We start from the raw sequence: 25,629 nt of genomic DNA, 5'->3' as shown, positions 1-25,629 counted from the left end.
AATAATGTAGTGCAATGTTTCCAAATCTCTGACAGCCTAGGCACACCCTTTCTCTGAATTAAAATTGGAAACAGATCTCAAATATATTTCAGAAAATAAATCCACCTTCTATATTTTGTTTCCAATTTGGAAGAAAGAAAGCTCAGAGAAGCAACTCTTACAGAACTGTATGTAGCATATGCATCTGGGGCCCATTAATGTTACTTTATTTTTGTGGTGCAAACTGGGACAGCAGAGGTGCTTTGTTGGATAAACTACAGGTCTGGAGGAAGATTAGGCCAAGACAACCAGCCAGTTAAATTTGTATAGAATTTAAACATCATTTAGAGCCGTAGCAAACTAGGATTTTGCGAGAGCAAACTAAGCCAGCACGAGCGATGCTCCGCCTCTTTCTCCACCTATTTCCCTTTGCTAGGGCAGCGTTGCGAGCGTACGCTCGTGCCACAGCAAACTATAGGAAGCTTGCGCTCGGGCTTGCTCCGAAGCCCCGCCTTTCCCCCCCCCCCCGAGGCTGCTCTCTCTCTTGCTAGCATGCCTGTTTTCCATTGCAGAGGGCAGGGATGCGAGCGTACGCTCACAGTTGAATTCTGCCAACTGCGAGAGTACACTCGCATCGCTTCCCTAGCAAGGGAAAACAAGCACACTAGCAAGAGAGAGAGCAGCCTTGGGGGGAAAAAGGCAGGGCTTCGGAGCGAGCTCGAGCACAAGCTTGCTCTCGCTTCCAGTAGTTTGCTACGGCTCTTAAAGAAAAGATCTGCAATACTAAGTAAATTGACAGAGAACCTAAATATCAAAGTCAGGGGCATTGTTAGGGAAGAATATGGAAAGGTAGTATCTATACATCTATATCTGAAGAAGGTGTCATTGAATGGAACTCTTGAAACAGTTCATGACAGGCAAGAAACAAAAGTAAAAGGTGAGTAAACAAGGTCAGAATTCTGAATGAAGATGCTCAGTGACTTGTGTGTAGCATAAAGAGAACTCTTATAATAATTAACACAAAGATATAAGACAAAGGATCTGAACAAAGGATCTCTTTCAGAAGATCTAAAGCAAGATGCCATGCCCTACCATCTTCTGTATTGGAGAGAAGATACTGGAAGACCCTCTTCAAGAAGAGATTATGCCCCTGTGAGTCCAGACACACAGAAACAACTGAGTGCATGCTTCTTCAATGCATGTTCTAGAGATACCTTAGAATTAATCTTATTACACTATAGCTTCTAAAATATCCAGGGCACACTGAAAAATATTACTTCATCCTGCTACTTTCTGATTCTAGTACTACAATAACTTACAGTGTTGCTACGTTTTGCACTGCAACACTTATAATCAGATGGATGATGATCAATCCCGCAAGACAACACCCTATCGGGAATGTAGTTAGAGCAACCTGTTACAGATGAAATGCTACTAGACTTGTAATGTGCCCCTCCCACCCCCTCCAGTGCCCCCCCCAGTGCTTTGACCCCTCCAATCAGTCTCTCTCCCCCCCCCCCCAGTTTCATACCTGTTACATTAATCTGTGTTTTTAAACCATGATTTTAAACTGTTTTCTAATCTTTTTTTTAATAAGTGCTTCATTAGGGAATTGTGTTTCTCTTTCCCAGGGCACTTGTGCCCTGCTTTGTTCTAATCAGTGGCTGTAATAAATTTTTGCATTGATCTAAGGCCCTCCTATACTGCCATATAAAATCCAGATTATCTGCTTGAACTGGGTTATATGGCAATGTAGACTCACACAATCCAAAGCAGATATGATTATATGGCCGTGTAGAAGGGGCCTAAGACATCAAAGGAAAATTCATACCCAGAGTATGGCTACTGTATGATCAACAGGGTACAATATAATATATTGCCATGACAAAATGAAGTTTGTATGAAAATGTGAGTCTATTTCCTGTGCTGGTCAATGACAGAAATAAATGATTTGATTTGACAAAATGAATGGATAATGAAAGCACTATGCTGAAAAAATTGCATAAAATGATAAATTTCTTCAAGGAGGAAGTTTTTTGGGAAAATAAAGGTCCAAGAAAAGATAGTCCATCAACATAGCTGCTTCAAGCTACAGAGAAACTATTGAAATTCTAACAAAAATATACCAATAAATTTGGAAGACAAAACAATGCTCCACAACCTGTAAATGTGTAATATACCTTCCAATTCCCAAGAAAGAGAACTCTAGGATTACTGCAGTGATCTTCCTTGTAAGCAAAATTGGATTCAATATACTCAAGAAAAAAGAAATATCATTAAATATCACAGTCCAAATCTTCCTTGCCATGATATTTCCGATTTACCTATATGATTGTGAAATCTGAACAATCAAAAAGAGAAGCAGCTCATTAAAAATATGCTTTTGGAGAAGAGTTCTATGGATACTATAGACTGTCAAAAACAGACAAATAAACTGGGGGGGGGGGGGAGAGGACAAAATAAGGCTGAACTATCATTAAAAGCCAAAATGACTAAACTGAGGCTTCCATACTTTGGACATATTATGAGAGGACAATTCTCTTGGGAAAAGATAATAATGCTAAGAACAGTGGAAAACAGTAGGACAAGTTGAAGACCCCATTACAGGTGGATTGATTCTAGCAAAGAAGCCCCACCGCTGAGTTTTCCAGACTTTTTGATCCTGACTTCGGCTCTTGGGGAGCTTCATTTACAGTGTCATCATAAGCTGAAGCCAGCTTGATGATAAATTGCAGCAGCAGCAACAGCAACCAGCCACAGCATGTGATTTATCCATTTCACACAAAGCTAACTGCACAGCAATTTTTTTAAAAAAAATTAATAACTATTTTTATTGAAAATACTTTGTCTCCAGAAGATTGGAGACTGAAGGAATTAATTGATTAAAATCACAATAGGTTTACAGCAAAAATGTGGGAACAATATATGAAAGAAAAGTAGGAAAAGGAAAAGAGTGAAGATCAAAATAAAGAAAAGAAACAAACAAAAAAAGAAAAAAAATAGCATAGTTCCAAAAATGTAGAAGTTCTAAATTACTTCCAGGTTGCTTCCGATTGTGTTAACAGCTCTTCATTTCTTATGTATTCCATCGAATGCTGTCTAGTTTTTCTCTAGACACCAGCCTTTGACACTTTGTTATATCTCCTGAATATGGACCTCTATACTGTTCTTTCTAATAACTTCAATAAATTTTTCCCAGCAATCTTTGTTAAGTAATCAGGATCTGGGTTCAGGAGGGAAACAAGAGTAGATTTTTTTTTCTCCTGTTCTCTCCTTGACGACAAAATGTAAGCCTGATGCAAGTATCAGATGGTGTTTTTTTGCCTGACTGTCCTCTCGTCCCATCTTTCTCTGAGCACAAAACATTTTAATGTTCAAGGTTTAAGATTCAGGGTGCCAGGTGAAGAGATAAAAAATGATGGGGGCCAGGAATCCTGGGGTGGAGGTGGTATTTGATTTTCTCTTAAACATTATATAATTAGAACCTATTTCAATATCATCCACTTGTCAATTGTAGCACAACTCAACAAAGAGGTGATGTCCAGCTCTTCACTTTCTAGATATCTTGTTTCATATCCTACTGTAGGAGCAAGAAATGACTAAAACTATTTTACCTGATGCATTCAGATGGGAGGGTTACTTTCTCTACTGCAGATTAGATGAGGAGTCGAAATCATGAAAACGTTATTAGACTAAGCACACCTAGCACTTTTCACCACTGACTATATCAGCTAGAGCTGCTGAGGATTGCAATCTCAAAATGTCTGAAGGATAACGCATTTTCATCCCTTGCATTAGAATTTTTTTTACAGTAAAACAGAGTAGAATATTGGATACAGAGATGTAATAAACAGTGCCCCTGGTACTGAATGGTTGAATGCTTTGTTATTTAAGTACTTTGTTTCTGGTAGCACACTTGGCAACACTGTCATGACACACAGCTGTGCCTCAAAACACTAGGGACTCTTGCCCTGTAGTGCATATCAATGAAAAACTTTATACTGTAGCAACATTGCTAAATGTTATTTTATCATTTCCAAAAATGTCTGGAATACACGATTTCCAGAATATTACCAAGTAACTTTAGAATATGGACTTTCCCCATTCTATTCCAACAGCATCCCAGAGATTTGAGGGATCCATGCATGTATTTTCCATCCTATTTTGACATTATGTTAATATACTCAAAATAGAAACATTAGCAAATCCACGAGGCCCACTCAAAAGTGAAGCATGTATAGTCGCAGTAAACAAGACTAAAGAAACTAAAGATTAGATTATTCAAGATGTGACAACTCATTGTAAGAATTTCATGTAAGAACCTTCATAAATCCAGATATTAGAAACAGCTGTACCGAAGAATGGGTCTTACACCTGCTATATATATTTTAAGAAAATAGGAGTGTTACATATTTTGAAGTAATGAAATGAAAAGCAGCGTCAATACCTTAGAAGTTGGTCTTCCAGGCCAGATCTAGTAACAGTGAAATTGATTATTGTAACTTTGATACACACCTACAGGACAAACACAAGAAAAACAAGGTTTAAATACCAACTTACATTTTGTAAGAAAAAGTAGTTTTACATTCATGTATGAATGTAGAGTAATTCAAGAGGAGCTGTACTATAAATTTCTTAAAGAAGAGAATGGAATTTTATTTTACTATTTTTAAAAACAAAAATAGTAAAACTGGAAATAAAAGTCTTTTCGGAGAAGTCTCACTTAAATAATAACAGACAAGGGATTTAAAACTTTTAAAGATACATATTATTCACTGTAAAATAAAATTACTTGGTCTAAATCCAATTCTAGCAGATCTATTGAATTTGCTTCAGAATACCGATGACAACCATTATTTGATTCAATGGGTCTGCTTTAGTTGGCATATTTGAAGAATTTTGATATCATTTTATTTCAGGATAAGTAACTGGATTTAGGTCCTGGTTTTCAGCAACAAGACTAAACAAACAAACACACACACACACAGTTCGTTTTGAGTGACATCATAATTCAAAATTGGCAGCAATTCATCCAGCGCATTCTGAACTCCACCAATGATGGAACTGAATCAAACTTGGCACACAGGACTCCCATGACCAACAGAAATCACTAGAAGGGTTTGATGGGCATTGACCTTGAGTTTTGGAGTTGTAGTTCACCTACATTCAGAGAGTACTGTGGACTCAAACAATATAGGATCTATACCAAACTTGGCACGAATACTCCATATGCCCAAATATGAACACAGGTGGAGTTTGGAAGAAATAGACCTTGACATTTGGGAGTTGTAGTTATTGGGATTTATAGTTCACCTACAGCCAAAGAGAATTCTGAACTCCACCAATGATAGAATTAGGCAAACTTCCCACACAGAACCCCCCATGACCAACAGAAAATCCTGTGTTTTCTGGTGGTCTTTGGTGACCCTTCTAACACCCCCTTGCAACCCCCCTGGGGGGTCCTGATCCCCAGGTTGAGAAATGCTGCCTTAAGACCATCCAGTCCAACTCCTTTCACCAGGGCAAGAAAACGTAATCAAAGCCCTCCTGACAAAGAGCCATCCAGCCATAGATATATATATGATTCACACAAACACATATATATGTATATGACAGATATAGTATCATAGATTTGAAAGGGACCCTTAAAGAAGGACAATTATATGTTGCATGTTCCAGAGTAGGCAAACCAGACAATCTTTACATCAACACTGACAAAGAAACAACAAGAAATACTGTTTACCCGCAAACATAAAGAAATTACATATACAGGGTTAGTCAAAATGCATAGGCCAACAAGCCATTCAATTGAATGGTTTATTGGCCTATGCATTTTGACTAACCCTGTATTAGAAACCAACACTTTCTCATTACTTTATTTTCCAGATCACCAGACTGGGCCACAGCAATGTGTGGCAGGGGACAGCTAAATCTATCTATCTATCTATCTATCTATCTATCTATACACACACACACACAGAGAGAGAGAGAGAGAGAGAGATAGACAGACAGAAAGAAAGAAAGAAAGGTAGTGCAAATATTTGTAAGACTGCTTTAAAATACACCTGCACTCGGTGGAACAGCCAAGTTAACAGCTGCTCATGTTTCTCAGCTCATTGCCAAATCAGCAAAGCTAATGTAATTTGATGGCGCCCGATGTTCAGAAGTACTGACAACACCCTTACTAGTTTCAACTGCAGTTATGTTGCTCATTAATTCTAAAAAAGTATCTCCACAGAGGGAGCACTCACAAACCCCTTCCATTATTCTGTAGGATTCTTAGAAGTCGCTCCAGTGAAAACACTTACCTTTATTAATCAGTTTACAAGGTCACAGAATCAAGTATGTAACCTCCATCACCCCATGTTATAATATATGAAGAGTTATGTACAATCTCTGACACCTTCAATAACCTCCAGTGTCTTTGTGCCAGGAGCCTTTTCTGTTGTCTGTATGGCTGGGAGCATTGCATATTATTCACAGGGATTTCCGATGTCCTTCTTTGTTCTTTTACCATGCAAAAAGGGAACCTCTGAAGTCCATTCCCAGGCCCCTTCCTAATTCAGTCAGCAGACTTGTGCCCACCTGGCCCCAGCATCTGGATTGCCTGAGAGGGAACCTTGTATTGTGAACCCTTCTGCAAGATCTCTGTGGGTCCCAGAAGGTTGGGAACCTTTTCTTCAGCATAGCATGAAGTGATACCTTCATTCCATGTATTGCCATCCCCAGCCATTCGTGCTGAGCTTCAGTGTCAGAGATAACAAGAGCAGTTATCTGCCATGTGAGTGTTCTCAATGCCATCACATCCCCAACATAAGTTGTCATCAACAACATTTTGTCTCATGGTCTAACTTTACCCATTCTGCAAGTCAAGATACCTCTGTGAGTCAAGATACCTCTGTGAGTTGAGGTATCTTGACTTGCAAAACTATCCTGTTCAATCTAATCCTATGTCATTAGCCTGCCTGTTTCTTTGTTCTATTCCAAATTATATTCTTTCACTGGCAGTATCAGAGGCAGTGAAATGTACACAACAAGAAAAGCCTTGATTCCCATTAGAAAGAGGAAAGAATTGAAAGAATGTTCTAGTGCTGCTGCTATCAGCATTTTCATTCACCTACAGCATATAATGTACGATTTATCCTTCTCTTGGATAAGTAATATCAAGTGTGAGGATTTGAGTGTTGGAAAGATATTTACAAATTCCTTCTCATCTAAGAAACTCAGGTCAATTCTACACTGTCATATAATATAGATTATTAAAGCAGATAATCCACATTATCTGCTTTGAACCAGATTATATGAGTCTACACTGCCATTTAATCCAGTTGAAAGCAGGAAATCTGGATTTTATATAACAGTGTAGAAAGGGCCTCAGTGAGGTCGGCTGTACTCAGGTCTTTAATCCACACCCAATCGGGTTTAAGAAACCCGATTGGGCATGGATTAGAGTCCATATACCTCCTCCCAAAACCCACACTTTTTTGGAGGGAGTGGATGTCTAGATGCCCTGCCAGACCTTCCAGGAGGGCATCCGGACATGAAAGAAGCCCTCCCATAAAGGGATAAAAAAGTAAAAATTACTTACTTGGCCACCATTACCATGCCTGCAAAGCTCTCCTGGCATGTAGAAATGATGCACCATGAGAAGAGGGGTGAGGAGTGATTTTCCTCCTCCCCTCGCTTCTACTGAACTATGAGAGCTCCGCCAGCAAGGTAATGGCAGCCAGATAAGTAATTTTTTTTAACTTTTTAGCCCGGGGGGGAGGGGAGAAGTTGGGAGGGGGTGAATGTTGCTTTGTGTTTTCCAGGCTCCAGGATCCCAGAAATCCTGAGACAGCTATACGGATTGTACCCAGAAGTCGCATGACATGATCCCCAGACCCAATCCACACAGGATTCACACCTGGAAAGACACAGATCTTATGAAAGATCCAGATTTTTCCAGGTGTCAAATTAATTCAGGACAAAGGAGGATTTCTGGTTTGTCTTGAATTAATTTGCTTTTATCTGAGACATCGTTTGGATGCCTCAAGTTAAAGTGTGAGAGCTCTCACATTTTGGGCGCTATGTGGATACTCCCTAAGTGGTCTTGTGTGTTCTCCTCTCCAGTTCACCATTTTCACAACATCAACATTTACTGTTAGATAGGGCCTAACTTCTCATGTGCACGTAGTGGTTCCATTTTTTGTATGAGTCTGCAGCTCTTTCTGCGTTGTTTACAGCTTACAATGGGCATGGTTTCACATTTTTCCCCATTTTGTTTGTTTTGGGTAAAAAAAAACAGCCCCTAATTTGCTTTCACCTTTTTAAAAACTTTGATCTTGTTAAGTTCTGTTCTCCAGCAAATACAAAATCAACACTATTTCAGGAATATAGAAACTATTTTTAAAACATGAAACAGAGATAAAAGAAATCCACATGTGAGCTTAATTTAATTTTGATGGGGATACAGTGAACATACCTTCCTTAAAACTCCTGCAGTCAATACTATGTACATCTCTTAAACCCGTTTGAGTTAAATCTATATAAATGTATGTAAGTTCTGATCTTGAATTTATAACTGATCTGACTACATATGAAGATATCATTAAGGTTTTTATTATACCTCAGGCAAGTAGTGTGGATTTGGCAATTTTGTAGTCATGTAGAACTTGAAGTTCCTGTCATAATCTATATCAGAATCACCAAGGCGAATGAGCAGTCTTCCACCAGAAATAAACGTCTGCTTCAAAAGAATGGGTTCTAGAGCCGGTTCAAGTGTTTCTTTAAGCTATTTAGATGTAGAAAAGAGATAGTAGGAACATATTATGACTAGTACGAATAACCGATTTAAAATGTGTACACCTATACAAACAAATACATTTAAGCTATTAAATTCTGGACTACTATTCTCCTGTGCTTCACCTGCTCATTAAATTGGGGTGGATATTTATTTTGTTTTTATGCTAATGGGCCTATGGCTTGGATGCAAAGAAATATGAAAATAGCTGCTAGTAATATTCCACGTACATATGTACACATGTTTGTGTATTGTATGCATTATTTTATCTTAAAAAATATTTGATAATATACAGGCTCTTGTGCAGTTTTCATGCAGTACAGATGGAAAAACATTTTCTTCTTATGCACTGCTGCAATGCATAAAATAGCCATTCTGTGAATGGAAGGTACCTTGCACTTGCAAAACTCTACTGTTCAATCTAATCCTATATGTCTTCGGAATTTAACAAGTTCACAAAGCTAAACATAAGTGAAATCACATGGTATTACCACATTTTTTTTTATCTCCCAAATGAACCTTTCATTTGCCATTTCCTTTAACACACACTCTCTCCATACTACTAATTCTGTTCTTTCTTCTACCATCCCTATATCTTGCCTCCAACTGAACCAACCACATACTGCAATTGCCCAATGCTGAGATTATCAGTGTCTGGACCAAGCTACTCATGTGTATGATTGTGGCAAATGGCACACCAGCAAAATCTAGAGAAATATTTTATATACAGCAAGTAAGGTGCCTTGTAACTTCCTTGGGAAGGGAATTTCACAGTGTGGGCTAGTCTGCGAAAAAGGATTCTGGGCCTCTTCTAAGACTAACTAAGTATATAGTGATACAGATGGATTCAGGATCATCTAGAGTGGAACCCCATTTAGAACAGGCAGCTAACTATTTTTTAGACTGATGCAGTAAAATACAGGAACTAGATACCAATTTAAAAGATTATCCTGTTATTGTTTTTATTACTCTAATTTGAGAAGATTCCTCTTCATTGAGGAGCATTCAAAATAGTCTTATGCTTTTTAAAGTAAAAAGGATTTTGGATTATATTTTGGGAAATAGAGTGGAAAGAATATTTTGTGATCAGTTCCTACCATTTGTTCATAACTTTATTTCTTTCTATTTTTCCTCCTCCTGGGTAATCTTAGTTTTACTACTTTTCATGAAAAACAAAATAAATCTGAAGTCCTGAACCCCACACGCTAGCAATCTTCAGAAGGAACCTGAAAACCTGGGTATTCCAAGGTGCCTTCAGTGATTGAATGTAAGAAACTCCCTGACCAAACTTTGCACTAAACATCCTTAGAAGCACTTTATTTATGGTTCATGCAATTGAATCCTCCCCCATTCTCGGATCCTCATCCTGATGATTTGCATTGTCCTATCTCCCAGAGTTTTTAAAATTTTAGCCTTGAATGCGGCCCTGCCCAGAGAAATACTCTGTTTTTAAATTGGATGTTTTATATTTTTTGTGTCGTTTATGATATTTCTTTGCATTTTATGTATTTTATTTTCTGCTATTGTTATGTTTTTGTATTACGATGTATATATTGCATTGATGGGTGTGGCCTCATGTAAGCCGCACCGAGTCCACCTGGGGGATATGGAGCGGGGTATAAATAAAGTATTATTATTATTATTATTATTATTATTATTATTATTATTATTAAAGGGTTCAGCAAACAGTGCAGTCCATAAACTAGCTAAAAGTATAACTCATTCCCGAACCCTGAAAATAGTTTGGAAGCTCTCTGACCTGAATCTGGCAAGGCTTAAGTCAAGACCCTTTAAATGCTAGTTCTGTCCCAGATCCTATGTCTGCATGTAGAATTGGAAGCAGAACTAGACTAGGGCTCTTCATAGTTATTCTGGATTATGCAGAGAATTTATAGAGGAATAGAATTTTTAACAAGTTTTTTTCGCCAAAGAATTCAAATTGAGGCAAAAGCAGCAGTCAGCTCCTACAAAGGACAACATAGATGGGAAGAGGCTAAATCAGCTTCCTGCTTTCTTCTGTAACTCAGCTGCCAGTCCTAAGGATTTTTACGTGAATGAAGAATTCTTCTATCTCTGTTTACATCATGCAAATCAGAGATGGATGAAAACACACTGGGGGGAATGGCAGAAACTCCTTGAATATATGCACTGGGATTCCTGCTCAAATACTTTGTTCAGCTCTAACAAAACCCACACATCTGAATGACAGAGACCATAAAGAACAACAAAAGGAAAATGTCTGGAAATGCTTTAGGCAGGCAAACAGAGCATGGGCACCATGTCAAACAATTATATATGAAAGGATAACAAATATAAAAGTAAATACTAACCTCTTCGAGAAGTACAGGCAAGCCCAAACGAATAGAATTCTCCAAAGTGCGCAGAAAACCAGTGTCAGTAAGCTTAATTATTTTCAAACCATTTCTTGTTTCTTTGTTTCTTATCCAGCGGTTTGCCTGGGCATCAAAGTCAGTTACAGTGAGGAATGATAGTGAATATCAAATCTTATCATAACATAGTAAACAAAACCTCTGTTCCTCTGTAGAGTTTATTTTGAATGTCTGAAAACTTTTCTTATTTTATTTTAAGATTCTGAACCCACACACTTCGATTTCACCATCCAAAGAGCCTGTCTTCTTTCTGATTTACAATTCCTTACTTACACGCAAGACTCACATTTTCTGAAAAACACTATGTAATAATTGTGGCATACTTGCATGACTTCTGTAAATAATTGATTAAAAACTAAATAAAGCACAAGTCTTTGAAATCCATTTTTACCTGATCTTGGGGGTCAATCATGAGCGGCCAGCGTCGCCCTCGTGTCACAAGAATACCATTCTCAGTGGAAACATAGTCACGTGGTAATCCATCAGTATTCCATTGTCGAATTTCATAGGGATCTCCCAAAATATTTATAAGACTGAATTCAGAACTAATAGGAATTTCTAGATCCTGGCACTGTTTGATCCAGCAATCTATTAACTGGGATAAAAGAAGTAAAAGACGAAAGATTTATACGATCTGAGGAGAAACCAGAATTATTTTATTTTATTACTAGACCTATACTTCCTTCCCTACATATAAAACAAAAAAACAATTAAATTGAACTCCTGCCTTCTGATCCAAAGGCATTTAGATGGATAACATATTTATTTATTTTATTTCTTTTCGGGCACTTCTACCTTGCCCTTCTCAACCCCCAAGGGGGGACTCAGGGCGGCTTACAACTGGCACAATTCGATGCCAACAATTCAACAGATAAATTACATAACAGCAATAACCCCAGTAGTTAAAACAATCAATTAAAACAATAACAATTAAAAACCAATCTAGTGGCCAACATTCACAGAGTTCTAAAATCCGTAAGTCCATTCAGCATTACCATAGTCCTTTCCAAGTCATCTTCTCGCTATTATGATTATATAGGTTCTCTATTTCTACTTCATATTCTGATTACTACCAAATCCCACAAGCGTTTTCATGTTTTCTTTCTTCGTTTTGAAAGTCACATCTATTTCAATTGTAACTCTCAAGCAACCAGAAATTACATTTAGTTGGCATCTACCCATGGGTGCCAGATAATCGACTATCTATTGTAGTATACCATTGTTACAATGGCATAAAATCCAAATGCTCATAGATAAAATGCATAGCACAGAGAAACATGTTTTTTTCAAACTCACCAGCTGTCTATAATGTGCTGTAAAAGCTCCATAATAGGCCACGCAAGCTGAAGCTATGAACACGTTTCCAATGATGTTTGGAATCTCTGCCTCAAAATTCAAAATACTCTCTTCCCACCGGACCTGTTCATCCCCTAATGCAGCTGTAAGTCTTCCGGCTCGAGTAAGACGGGCTTGAGTCAGTGCCATGGTCCTTGCTAAAAAGTGATAACATTACTAGACTGTAGTAATTATTTGTTTAAAAACAATAATTCATTTTCATTAAGCCCGCTTTTGCCTCTTTTTAGTTAATAAAAGATTCCATGGCTAGAGTTATAAACAAGTCAAGCAAAAACATGCATACTGCAACTTTTCATAGTGGATTTATCTTACGAAATCTGACTACAGCAAATGAATAGAGAGATAGATATATAAAGACATACAAAGGCCACTGCTATATTGGTTCATGAGATACCCCCCTCAAAGTTACATTCCCTCACTCTATTCAGAGTTTGAATCTTTAATATGTCCCCGATAGCTTCGGTAATTTCTGGAATCCTCTAGATAACTTCTGATAGCAAAAGCATAAATTGTGCCAGAGTGTCTACTTTTTTGGATGATGTATAGGAGGGCATTAAATACCTAGTTGTGGAATAACCTATATACAAAAGGCAGAGATAGAGGTGGAAAAGGTCACCTGATCTATACAGAGCATGAGTAGCAGACTCCATTAAAGCTGCACTGGGAGTGGGGGGGAGGGTAAGTGGAACATAGTGGAATGGAACCTATCAGCAACTCTAGAACTATTTCATTTTTTCACTAGCCATCCCCTGCCACGCATTGCTGTGGCCCACATGGGGGTTCTGTGTGGGAGGTTTGGCCCAATTCTATCGTTGGTGGGGTTCAGAATGCTCTGCGATTGTAGGTGAACTATAAATCCCAGCAACTACAACTCCCAAAGGTCAAGATTCTATTTTCCCCAAACTCCACCAGTGTTCACATTTGGGCATACTGAGTATTCGTGTAGAATTTGGTCCAGATCCATCATTGTTTGAGTCCACAGTGATCTCTGGATGTAGGTGAACTACAACTCCAAAACCAAAGGACATTGCCCACCAAACCCTTCCAGTATTTTCTGTTGATCATGGGAGAACTGTGTGCCAAGTTTGGTTCAATTCCATCGTTGGTGGAGTTCAGAATGCTCTTTGATTGTAGGTGAACTGTAGATCCCAGCAACTACAACTCCCAAATGACAAAGTCATTTTTTTGAGTGAAGGACATACATTGGGTTGTTAGGTGTCTTGTGTCCAAATTTGGTGTCAATTTGTCCAGTGGTTTTTGAGTTCTGTTAATCCCACAAACGAACATTACATTTTTATTTATATAGAGATGAGCTTCCATGGATTTAGGTCTCCTGTCTCAGATGCACTGATGGAGTACAATATTAAATCAGTTATATAGTTGGAGTAGTAGGATCTGAATGTTAAGGGATGTAGAAATCTGAAAAATGGCTATCAATTTTCAAAAAGTTGTGTAAGATGAAACAGATCTGGCAAGCTGATGTCCTGTTTGTCTTGAAGTGTTAAATCAATACATTCGGCTTACTTACAAATACTTCCCCATACAGGACAAAACTTTTTTGAGTACCTTTTTGTTACATATGTAGCTTAGTTGAGAACCAACACATTAATACACATATGTAGCATACCAAGAAATCAATATTCACAGCTCTGCTGATTGGAATCTCTGAATATATCCCAAATCAATTGTTATCTTTTCAAATTTCCTTTGATTTTTAAGTAGAGCTGTTTGAAGGTCAGTGCCTAAGTGTGTTGGGGGACTGTCACATGTACTGTTATTTCTAATATCAAATGTGCATCTATTCATTCCCTTGTGTAGAGATGTTCTGATGTAAGATGAAAAAGGGTAGAAGATGCCATATATCACCTTGGAGGTTGAGCAAATAAATGTAACTCTGATATTGTGGATTATATTATGAGGTTATTTTATATTGCACCTGAACTGGATGTTGAGTCAGAGTTGGCATTTGGGTTGATATCAGGGTCTTGTCCCCTTATACCTATCTTAGCTATATACAGTTGTAAATTAGCTATTCTTTAAGGTTAGGGGCTATCTGTTAGCAGGTAAAGCTTGTGAGGGGAAAGTATTATTCTCTAAATTGGTGTGGCTCATTGGTTATGAATTTGCATGTTCTGAGTTACACCTGTGAGTTGTAGATAGCAACTTGTGGTGTTCTATCATTTTCTGGTTATGATCCATGTTATAGAAAATTATCCCCGGATACCAGAATTTTCATGTTAATTTTATTCCCCCCCCCCCCACTTCTTTAGAAGTTCATTGTTTATTGGTTCAAAAAATGAACTTGATAGTAAGTTGAACATTGCTGAAATTATGTTGGAATTTCTCAAATAATTCCTTTACTTGAGACAAAATTATAAAGATGCTATGGGAGGGGGGAGCTAGACAAAACTGGTAAGAGCCAATCAATCACAACTTACGGAATTGGGGAGGCAGTTTATGAGTGGATAAATATTAAAACCAGAGGTTTATCTGTAAAGATGAGGCAGAACAGGGATGGAATAGAGTTAGGGCAGTCAAAAATAGAATGAAGGCTGACTAAAAGGGGAATTGTTGAAATCTGAGACCCTGGATATATGGAAAGTGTTCAAGAAGTTCATGTTTAACATAATTGTTATAATAAATCTTTATTGCTTTTGTTTTTATGGCTGTCTCTGTTTTCATTTAACAACTTAGAGAGAGAACTGCCATGCTTTCCCACATAGAATCCACTGATCAATGTAGCCACTTGTTTTGGATTGCAGTCACCTTATGGACTGTGTAACAGATACAGAGATTAATCTGAGAGTTAGGGGGCAAAATAAGAGATAAGAGCCCTAGGATCGGAACTGTGGGGTCAACATGCATATGGATTCCATCACAGATGTTATCAATGTTAGAAGAAGAGATTTCTGTGTGCGGGGCCAAGGTAGCATTGTTCCTTATAAATGTTTGAATACTGTGATGCCTTGCAAGTGTCCACAGAAGTGATATTAATTTGAATTAGAGGTTGCTACCTGTCATAAATTATTATTACAGAAAGGCTGAAGGAGCAACCCACAGCCACTGGGATATTACTTTGCCTACCTTTTTACCCCCTTCAGTTTTGTTACAACATCACTTTGTACGTTTTTATTATAAGAATTATGGTATTCACTGAAAGTGTCAGAGGAAAGTATGTGTGTGCGTATGAAAAACTAAAAAGACAGAAATCACCCCACTCACAAAGACTGGGATGATTTCCTTCTCCAACTTTCCTAGAATGATGATTCACAGTAGGCATCAACCTCTCATTCTCAGAAGCATTAGCTTTGTCTAAAAAAAAAAACCTGGGGACATGGTTTTATTATACATTTTCTTTATTTCTCTGTGAATGTTAATTAGTTTCCCAAGTCTGTTCTATTAACAGCTGCTCTTAACAAACTTCCTGCCCATCAGACTTTTCACCTGCTCCCTGATATTCTAAATTCATTAAATATGCATTGTCATCATTTCTAAAATTAATTGTAGTGAAGATTGAGATATCAATGTCATTAAACTAATTATTTCATTTCAAATGCATTGTAGTTGATATATTTGAATCATTGAATAATTCTGTATTAATTAATTCTTTAATTATGTTTTTATTGCAGAGATATTATCAGTTTTTTTGCTCATTTGTGTCATTTAACTATTGACAAGGCATTAATTGAACTGTGAGCCTGAATTTAGTCTGGGTCTGGGAGATCATCACAGCCAAGTAAGTAAGTAAAAAAAAAAATCTGCCATGAAGCTTGAGTTTAAAGAGAATCGTTTTTCCCTCTAGTATTTCCTGACACTTTACTACCTACACTCTGGCTGTCACTCCAATACATGCTTCTGCAATTGAAGATGTACTCTTTGAGTGACTGAGAACTCTTTAGTATCTACCCTTCACTTGTCCAGAGTCCGCTGGTTCAATATGGCAATCAAAAGGTGTGACTGAGCTTAAATAACCAATCTCACCTTCTCCCACTGAGGTGATGATGATTTTAAACCAATTGCTTTCCATTTTTAATTTTTTTAAAAATGTTCTTAACAGTTTATTTTTGCTTTTTCCAAGGTAATTATGTTTAGTCTAATGGCTTTGAAAGTTAATCTTTATTCAGAAATAAAGAGGGGGGTGGGGGTGGGACAGAAATGCCTTTTTCCTTAATATAAAAAAAAACTAAAATTACTACATCCAATATAAATCTAAAACAATCACCCTGACACAAAACATACCTAAAGTAATAAATATGTCTTAAACTCACAAATACTGGGATTATTCTATGAATCTCACACTCATCTGTTAATTTTTCCTGAAACTCTGGAGCAGTCACACACTTTGGGCTTGGTGTGAACAGTCGGAAAGTTCTGATTTGAGCCAGTCCAGCTGTTCACATAGGCCAGGGTTGCCACCTCATTTTCCCTGTACTAAATGGCACAAGGAAAGGGGGGTGACACCTATCCTTCCTGTTGATTTTTTTAAAATAAAGATTTTATTTACATACAATAACAACTTACAGTGTAAACAAAACATAAAACAGTGAACATTTTACAAACACATAACCCCACCACCAAGGCCTGATCAAATATTCTTTCCTTCACCCTGTATTTATAAATCAACCATTAATCAAATGTCATATCCAAAATTCCTGACCAACAAAGTTCTGCTGTTTTCCATTTTCGCTCTCTAAGGCATATTTAATAAAGACCGACCAGTATACCTCAAAATCTGATCTGTTACTGTTGCAGTGGTAGAGGTTTTGGATCTCCAAAGAGATCCTGACATTGCCAGACACCCTTGCTGATGTCAGCAAAGGCACCCATGTCACATGAGGAGACCTTTTTCCAAGTCATGTGGACACCATTGCTGACATCAGTGAAGGAACCTTTTATTGGTCAGGAGCTCCCTGGAGCTCCATGGCTACTGCCATGATGACAAATGATCGAAAAGGTAGGGGTGACGATCCAGCGAGGCCGAATAGGGATCAGTTTGACTGGATAGCCAGGATTCCACTCCCACCAGTGCCATAAATTGGGAGTAAAGTGTGAAAACATTTCAGAATCCTGGGCCAGTTGAAAGCAGCAATGCTTCCACCTCAGATTTTGGTGCCCATGTACATGAGCCTATAGAGAAAGAGAAACCAGCTGTCCAGACAGGAGAAAAACTAGAGACAAAGACAGGCTATGGTTTAAATGCATTTGGAATTTTGTTTCCTGCCATGATCAGCTGAAGGAATACCTCAATGGTTATGAATAGCTGTATCAGTCTTTCTGAGAAAAAACATGTTATGAAATAATAAAATTATATATATATATATAACTTCCAAAATGAAATAGTTATAGATGAGTACAAAGTTGTGGAATTTTATAGCCAAGTTGCTGCAGCCCCATTTAGAATGGTAATTTAATGACTTTTGGTTCATCCTGTTGCTGTGGAATGGTCTTGCACCCATGATGATGTTTTCTGGAACTGTCATAGCTCACCCTGCAGTTTCTGAGGAATCTAATGTAGAGGAAGTAGATAAAATAAACCCTCTATCTCCAGATGATGCCCCTTACCTTCATCTGAGCATTTTTGTGGCTGATGCAGAAAATAAAGAACTTTAGAATGGGTCCCACCTTAACTTAAATTGGGGGTCATTAAGGAAACATATCCATTATGGAACTGAACAGTAGCAAAGAAGCACCTGGCATCTCAAACTAGGATTACTATTAGACTTACATCAACTGTTAGGAGTTTTTGTTGTTCACAAATATAAATTCTCCTTAGCTTTTGTGGCTCCCTGTTTGTGAATTTATTTAGATTCTTGACCTCTGACCATGCACATATCTTTTTCTTTCTCTAGTGGCTTCAGTTATCATGACTGCTGGTTTCTCATCAATTCTAGAATGACAGAGATCTTGCTACAGCATGTCTATTCGATTTCAATAAACTCCTTGGCTATCTATATACAACTTGAACTGACTTGGCCTGTAACTGCTTTCTCCCACCATAGCCTTTTTCTCCTGGCACTTCTTGCCTGGAGGTGAAGTACAGGGAGATTGTCGATAATCTGTAGTTTTTCAAGAAGCCAATGGTATCCCTCATGTAGGTTGGAATCTTGATAGCATATTGATTGGAAATTTATCCATATATCCTGAGGTCCTGAGTGTTCAAATGTTTGAGATATGAGTAATAACCTCCACAACCTATGTAACTGTTTAAATATGTGTGAGTTTAATATTATACTCTGTCAGAGCAAATGAAGAAATTGATTGAAAACCATTAAATTCATTAAATTAATGCAAAAATAAATCAATTCATCTTAAAAATCCTCCAAGATACCTCTGTTTTTATGCTTAAACATACAGCAATCTATATGAAAATGTACACTTTAAGTGTGATGAGGAATTTCACAGTAAGAAGCATGTCAGATTTTCAGTTTCTATTAAGTATAACAAAACCGTTCAAGTACATCTTGTTCTAGTAAACCTACTGCCATATCTAGGGTTCTTATTTATGACTTATTTATTACAAATAAATAATAAAATATAAATAAATATTATTTATTATATTATTATAAATTACTAAGAATTTTGGGATTAATCAGCCTCATACAGGAAATGTGGTCTTTGCAGTATTGTTCTAGAATCAAATTAGAAATACTTTAAACAATCACTTACCAAGACTCTCTTTTTCATCTACACTTTTTTCGTATTGGTCTTGTAACTCCTGTATTTGTTCTTCTACTTGTTTCAATTTTTTCCGTTTATCTCGAAGGGTAGCCAAAGTTGCATCAAGTTCTGCCTAAGAAGTATTACAATCAATGTTTATTATGACTTTTCTTTGTATTATTTATTTCCACAACCATTTTATGGGAAAACATTTTCTTATACAGCACAACGGGTGCTTTGTTTATTGTGTTTGTTTATTTAACATATTTCACATGGACTTTCAAAACAGAATTCTCTGGATGTTGGCCCTATGGTGCACACATTTATATCCTGCTCTTTAACTACCAACCTGCACAACTCTTTAAATAATGAATCTACCAGCTAGTAAATAGACATCGGCCTTAGGTAAAATACCACAGGCCTTCTCATAGGAAGCAAATAATGAGGATGGGGTGGGGGTTTCATTTCGACTATTTTCAGAAGGAATTATATAAACATTCTTGGAAGAAGAGGATTGTCAATGGCAGCTACAGCAGAGGTGTCCTTCTGTTTCTAACTTTTTTTGACTGCTGTCTTAAGCATAGCAAAGTTCTCATTGGCATATGATAGCTGCCATTCTCATCTAAGTATCATTAGAATTATGCTGGCTTCTCACATAGGATTACTCCATGCGGAAGTATATGAGTTAGTAGCTGGGGTGATCATTGCTTATTAGATTTTTCCTGCTGTTTTAGGCAATAACACAAATTAACCATCATCATCAACACCACCATCATCTGTTTATATCCCACCTTTCTCCTCGTGGGGATTCAAGGTGGCTAACAACCATACTACCTAATCACCATTTTAAATAAAGCAAATACAAAAAAATTAAAATCAGAATTTGGTAATAGTGTGTGAATATAAAATTAAAATAAAATTAAAATAAATAGACACAATTAAAATTAACTTAAAACTCACAATCCCCCTAGAATACCAACAACAACCTCCCCAGCAGTGTGCCTCTCACCCTCCCCTAAATGCCTGCTGGCATTAAAACATAAAACTACAGCTGTCTGCCAGCACCAATAATATGTCACAAACTTCTTGACAATTTCGGTGCCTATTCTTGCAACTTCCTGTTCTTGGTTTTTAGACCTGTTCTTGGGGTTATTTGGGGTGTTGGTTCGGAAAATTGCATTGGAGAGACCGTATCAGCTCTAGCTTCTTAGATATAGTTATCATGATTTTCTATGGCGGAGCAGATGAAGACTGGCGGGTGGCATATGTTCTGTATCTCAACATTTAGAGCTGATAGGGGAAAATTGGTACCATTTTTGGAATCAGCGGATCAAATATACCCAGACATGGATGCAATATTTGAGGCACCGAAATGTATGTTGGCCAGTGCTATCCGTATATCAATAAAACAACTTGGACTTGTGCACATATGGACATCCACAGCTCTAACTGTGACAATCTGATCATGAGAGGAATGTCTGCCGAAACCAAACGGATAGTGTTACTTTAGCTGTATTTTTGGTGTTGAGGTTTTGAGATTCTATTTTTTTTTTTTTTTGCTAAAGAAGCCAACTCTCCCCAATCAGCTTGATTAAGCTGTGTGAGTCCCATGAACAGTTGCCAAATGGTTTTATTCCTCTACTCATAAAGAGCCAGTCCCCTTGACTGAATAATGTAGGATTGGTATAGAAAGCAAACAAAGAAGTGAAAAAGGAACAGAAGGCCTCGTAAAATTTATTCTGAGGCTTCACCAAATCATTAGTTTAGGAATAGAGTATTAAAACAGTTGGCCGATCTGTTTCATATAGGTGGTGCAGCAATCCCTAAAGAGAGCCAACAGACCTTGTTTTTCTCAGAGAAAATGTCCCCCATTAGCAAAGTAGTTTGCTCCACTAATCCAAGAAAAGGAAGAAATGTCTCAGATGAAAGACATTTGATCTGGGGCTAAAGTTCAATAATGATTGTTATATTGATGTTTAATCGTTGATGATGCTACTGTTTTTAACTGTCCCATATTCATTTTGTGATGTTTTTGCATTGGATTTTAGTGTTGTTAACTGCTTTGAGTCGCCTGAGGGCTGAGAAAAGCAGTATATAAATGAAGTAAGTAAATAAATAAAATAGACACCATAGCAAAGATTTCTGGGGGGGGGGGGGGAAGCAAGTACCTGTGCAGCATTTAGCTTCTGTCTTTTTGGCTCCACAATTTTGACAACTCGGGAATATAAATCCATAGCTCTCACCCACATACACATAGACTTGCAGGCTTTTGACACTTTCTCTACTTTTTCTGGCACAAAATCAGGATTGTTTATATATTTCTGAAGTCTTTGCAATACTTGGCGATTTATATTTTCTTTATCATACTCTAAAAGTCTTCTCAGGAAAGTGGAGTCTCCCAGAAGCTGTTTTGCAGTTGCCCAATCAGGCCTGAAATTTTTTTAAAAGTGATGGAAATTAGAAATAATCTGTCTCATGTAATTTCTCAACATGCATACTTTCATATATTTTTGACATTTCCATTTATTTGTTTATCTAGTACTAGAATGAAATATGGTGAGCTAGCAGGAACATCTATAGCCTGTAATTAACTTCAGTATAGAGAAAAGAAGAGATTTCAAGTAATAAATACTAGATTACTGCTGCCCGAGAAGGTAATGCACAACTTATGAAGAAAACTGAGCTGTGATGCCTTGTGTTTCAATTCTTGATTCGTGATCATGTAAACTGAACATTAAGTGCCACCCCTATAACATTTCATGTCATCCACAGAAACATTTGTACAGCAGCTTACGACAACTACCATTCCTGAGTTCTCTAGGTTGCTAATATTGAAATTCTAGCTGAATTAAATCAGATATTGTTATATAATTTTCAGAGTTTTGAGATAACTAGCCACTCATTTTGCTAAGATCAGCTTTGATAAAACTGATTATGAGGAATGTCTGATAAATAATTAGTTTAGTCATGGCCTTAGACTAAGAGACAAATATGGGGAACTGTCACCAGTCGCAATCCCCAGAAGAAACAGGTCATTTGGGCGCAAATTGTCTTTCATTGCTAGGCTCCTCCTGTCCTGGCAATGTCACACTTCCCTCTCCCAAGCCAGCTGCAGCCTTGGCACAAACTTCCACTTGATCCAACTAGGCAAAAAAGGTAATCTCCAGCTTGACTTATCTGTTATTCCTGGAAATTACAATCTTTCATATTGGGGGTAGCATAGCATTTATTTATTTATTTATTTATTTACTATATTTATACCCCACCCTTCTCAACCCTGAAGGCTACTCAAGGCAGCTTTGCTTATAGGCAACTATTTGGTGACTTAAAACAATGTATAATTAAAATAAATATTTAAAGATAGAATAAAATACATTAATCCATTCCGAGAAACAGTGGTTAAGTCTGGAGGCTCTTGCTAAAGCACATATCATAGATGCAGCCTTTCTCAGCCATAGCCTCGTGGCTGTGGAAAGCTTTCCTCTTGGCAACATTGGCTTCATTTCATTATCAAATGATATGCTGCATGTTCACCTGGGCACTGTGGGCTTTGGCTTCTGGAACTGCAAGCTATATTTTGAGTTTTGAAAATTGTTTGAATTCTTCAGATTGGTTTCATTGTTTGTAATCTACCCTAAGATCTTTTCATAAGAGTTGAACAAGAAATACTTTAATTATACCTAACCAATACTGAGAAGATATCCTAAGTAAAAGTCCTGTAATTATTATCTGCCTAACTGTAATCTCAGATTAGCAGTTATTTTACCAGTCTTATGTTACTCTGAGTAGTCTACAGTAATACCTTGACTTAAGAGTTTAAGCCAATCTGTGACTGATCACTTAACTCAAAGCACTTTTACCCTAAAGCAAATTTTCCCATTGACATGCTCTTAATCCATTCCAGCCCCCCCCCCCCCCCGTATGAAAACATTAAAATCAGAGGGTTTTTTTTAAAAGAAATACATTAACATTAAGATCAATTATTCAAAACATCAAAAGCAGAAAGTCCCCAACATGGAGTCCTCTGGATCGACCCTAATAAAATCTGAGGGTAGAGACACGAAAATTGATAAGCCTATGCTGGCTTCTGCATGCAAGCTTCATTTTATTAGCAATCTCTTGCAATGGAGAGGGAATTTCAATACCAAACTAACATTAAGGGTTACTGGACACTGAACATTTTAAATGAAAACAAACATTTGGAAATGGAACAATTTTACATGAAGTTCAGAAATAAGGCACGACTACTTACTTGGCATTTAGAAGAATACAGATGGCTTCCATCACTGTCATGACAAGATCGGGTGGCTTAGTGAAAACTCTGATTTCAGAAATATCTGCTTTATCTAAAGAATCAAGAGCTCTGTTGGCAGCCTCTAAAGCAGGCAGGGCCTCATCCAGATCACGCTGTGCATCATCAGCTATTGCCTGAGTGTCCTCCGCTTTTACTTTTGCAATAGCTTCATCTTCCTGAACAATGCGGCGAACCTATAATAAATATTGTTACAACAGAATTACTACATTGAGTGTTTTTGGGACGATCTCCCTTGTACGCTCTTCTCCATTTTTTTATATTTATGCCATTAAGAATTCTGAATTTGCTATACTGAGTTGGATACAGCACCTTTTATGATTGGGAGTGTCCCTGAATCACATTTTGCTCCAAAACACTCTGATTGACAGAAAATGGAGAACAGGGTGATGATATTAGTCAACTCCATTATCACCAGGATGCAGTACCCTCCACTTCCACAGGATTCCATATTTATTTACAGTATTTATATTCTGCCCTTCTCACCCCACAAGGGACTCAGGGTGGATTACTGTGTACACATATTGCAAACATTCAATGCCAATTAAACATACAACGCATATAGACATACACAGAGGCTATTTAACTTTTTCTGGCCGCCAGGGGAGCTGTCGCTTTCATTGTCCATCTGTGACACTGAGAATAGAGAAGCTGAATGTCCATTCCTGGGTCATAAACTGATGACCAGAATGTCCAGAGTACAAAGTTGAATCAGAATCCATAGCTGAGGTCCAAGGAATGTTCAGGGTTCATGAAACATGAGGTAGCAAGCATCCAAGGTCGTAGCTTCTAGAACTGATGCTGCTGCCAACAAGAAGGTACCAGACTCCAGTTCCTTAATTTTTAAGTCCACAGATGTTACCTGTTGTTGGTTCATTTCTCAGCTAGTCCCAAGGACCTGCACAGCTGAGATCTCTCTTTTCGCAGGCCACAAAAGCTGGAACAGCTAACTCTTCCTCAACCTGATTAGAGGAACTTGCTTGCACTTGTTCTGCAGGCTGAATAGTAGCTCCTTCCATGGATGTTGCTTCAGAGCTTGGCTGAGAGAGCTGCTGAGTACTACTGAGTCCAGGTCAGCTGCTGAGCCTTTAACAAACATCTCATCCACACTTCAACTGAGCCTTCAACAAACATCTCATCCACACTTACCAAGCTGTCCACGACACATTCAGCCAATGGAAAAGCTCACCGGGATCAAATATCTCTTGCCAAACTATAAATCTACCTCTCAATCTCTGTCCTGACCACTTTGGTTCTCACTATATTTTATTTATTTATCGAGTCATCAGCAACCAGTCAATTATATTACATTTCTAACAGAACAAAGCAAACAAGCAGACAAAATACAAAAATACAAAATACAGAATACAAAATTTGTGAGTTTGGTATTTGATTAGATGTCCTTTGACCAGTATCTGGCCACTTGGAGTGCTTCTGGTGTTGCTGCAAGAAGGTCCTCCATTGTGCATGTAGCAGAGCTCAGGTTGCATTGCAGCAGGTGGTCAGTGGTTTGCTCCTCTCCACACTCACATGTCGAGGATTCCACTTTGTAGCCCCATTTCTGAAGGTTGGCTCTGCATCTCGTGGTGCCAGAGCGCAGTCTGTTCAGCACCTTCCAAGTCGCCCAGTCCTCTGTGTGCCCAGGGGGGAGTCACTCATTTGGTATCAGCCATTGGTTAAGGTTCTGGGTGTGAGCCTGCCACTTTTGGACTCTTGCTTGCTGAGGTGTTCCAGTGAGGTGTTCTCACTATATGACTGATAGACAAATGTTTCATTTTTAAGCTAATTGCTTCATTTAGGAATTGTCGAGTGCTAAAGGACAATCTGACAATCTCAGAATGGCATCAAGGCATAGCATGGAGCTTTACTGTTAAAACTAATAAAGTGTATAGTAAAATGTTTCATAACTAAGAACATGTAATATTTTGTACCTGATCTGCGTTTTCTTGATCCACTGCTAATTTTTCCATCAAAGCCTCAACATCCACCGATTTTTCCTTTAGGACTGGTTCTAAAGCTGAGAGATCTAATTTCATTTTATCAACGAGCTCATTAGTCTCTAATAGTTTGGTTAAGCCATTCTTCACTCGATCTCGAGCCTGAAAAATAGTAAAAATTACTGTTTAATGAAACATCGCTTTCCATTTCCAATA

The 25,629-nt window shown here is 37.8% G+C and overlaps 1 protein-coding gene across 2 annotated transcripts in view; it reads right to left on the bottom strand.

Moving 5' to 3' along the window:
• DNAH6 (dynein axonemal heavy chain 6) overlaps window positions 1-25,629 on the bottom strand; it is a 185,008-nt gene that overhangs the window by 67,867 nt on the left and 91,512 nt on the right. For both annotated transcript variants that reach the window (XM_060763696.2, XM_067463974.1), the window contains 9 exons: window positions 25,408-25,575; window positions 23,417-23,652; window positions 21,333-21,594; window positions 19,174-19,297; window positions 12,448-12,644; window positions 11,543-11,746; window positions 11,092-11,217; window positions 8,588-8,752; window positions 4,427-4,494 (listed from right to left, as the gene is read on the bottom strand). In XM_060763696.2, the coding sequence (XP_060619679.2) occupies window positions 4,427-4,494; window positions 8,588-8,752; window positions 11,092-11,217; window positions 11,543-11,746; window positions 12,448-12,644; window positions 19,174-19,297; window positions 21,333-21,594; window positions 23,417-23,652; window positions 25,408-25,575 (1,550 nt within the window). The remainder of the gene's footprint in view (window positions 1-4,426; window positions 4,495-8,587; window positions 8,753-11,091; window positions 11,218-11,542; window positions 11,747-12,447; window positions 12,645-19,173; window positions 19,298-21,332; window positions 21,595-23,416; window positions 23,653-25,407; window positions 25,576-25,629) is intronic.

This window comes from Anolis sagrei, chromosome 2, assembly GCF_037176765.1.
Source record: "Anolis sagrei isolate rAnoSag1 chromosome 2, rAnoSag1.mat, whole genome shotgun sequence".
Taxonomy (NCBI): Eukaryota; Metazoa; Chordata; class Lepidosauria; order Squamata; family Dactyloidae; genus Anolis; species Anolis sagrei.
This window is presented reverse-complemented; position numbering and strand designations above follow the sequence as displayed.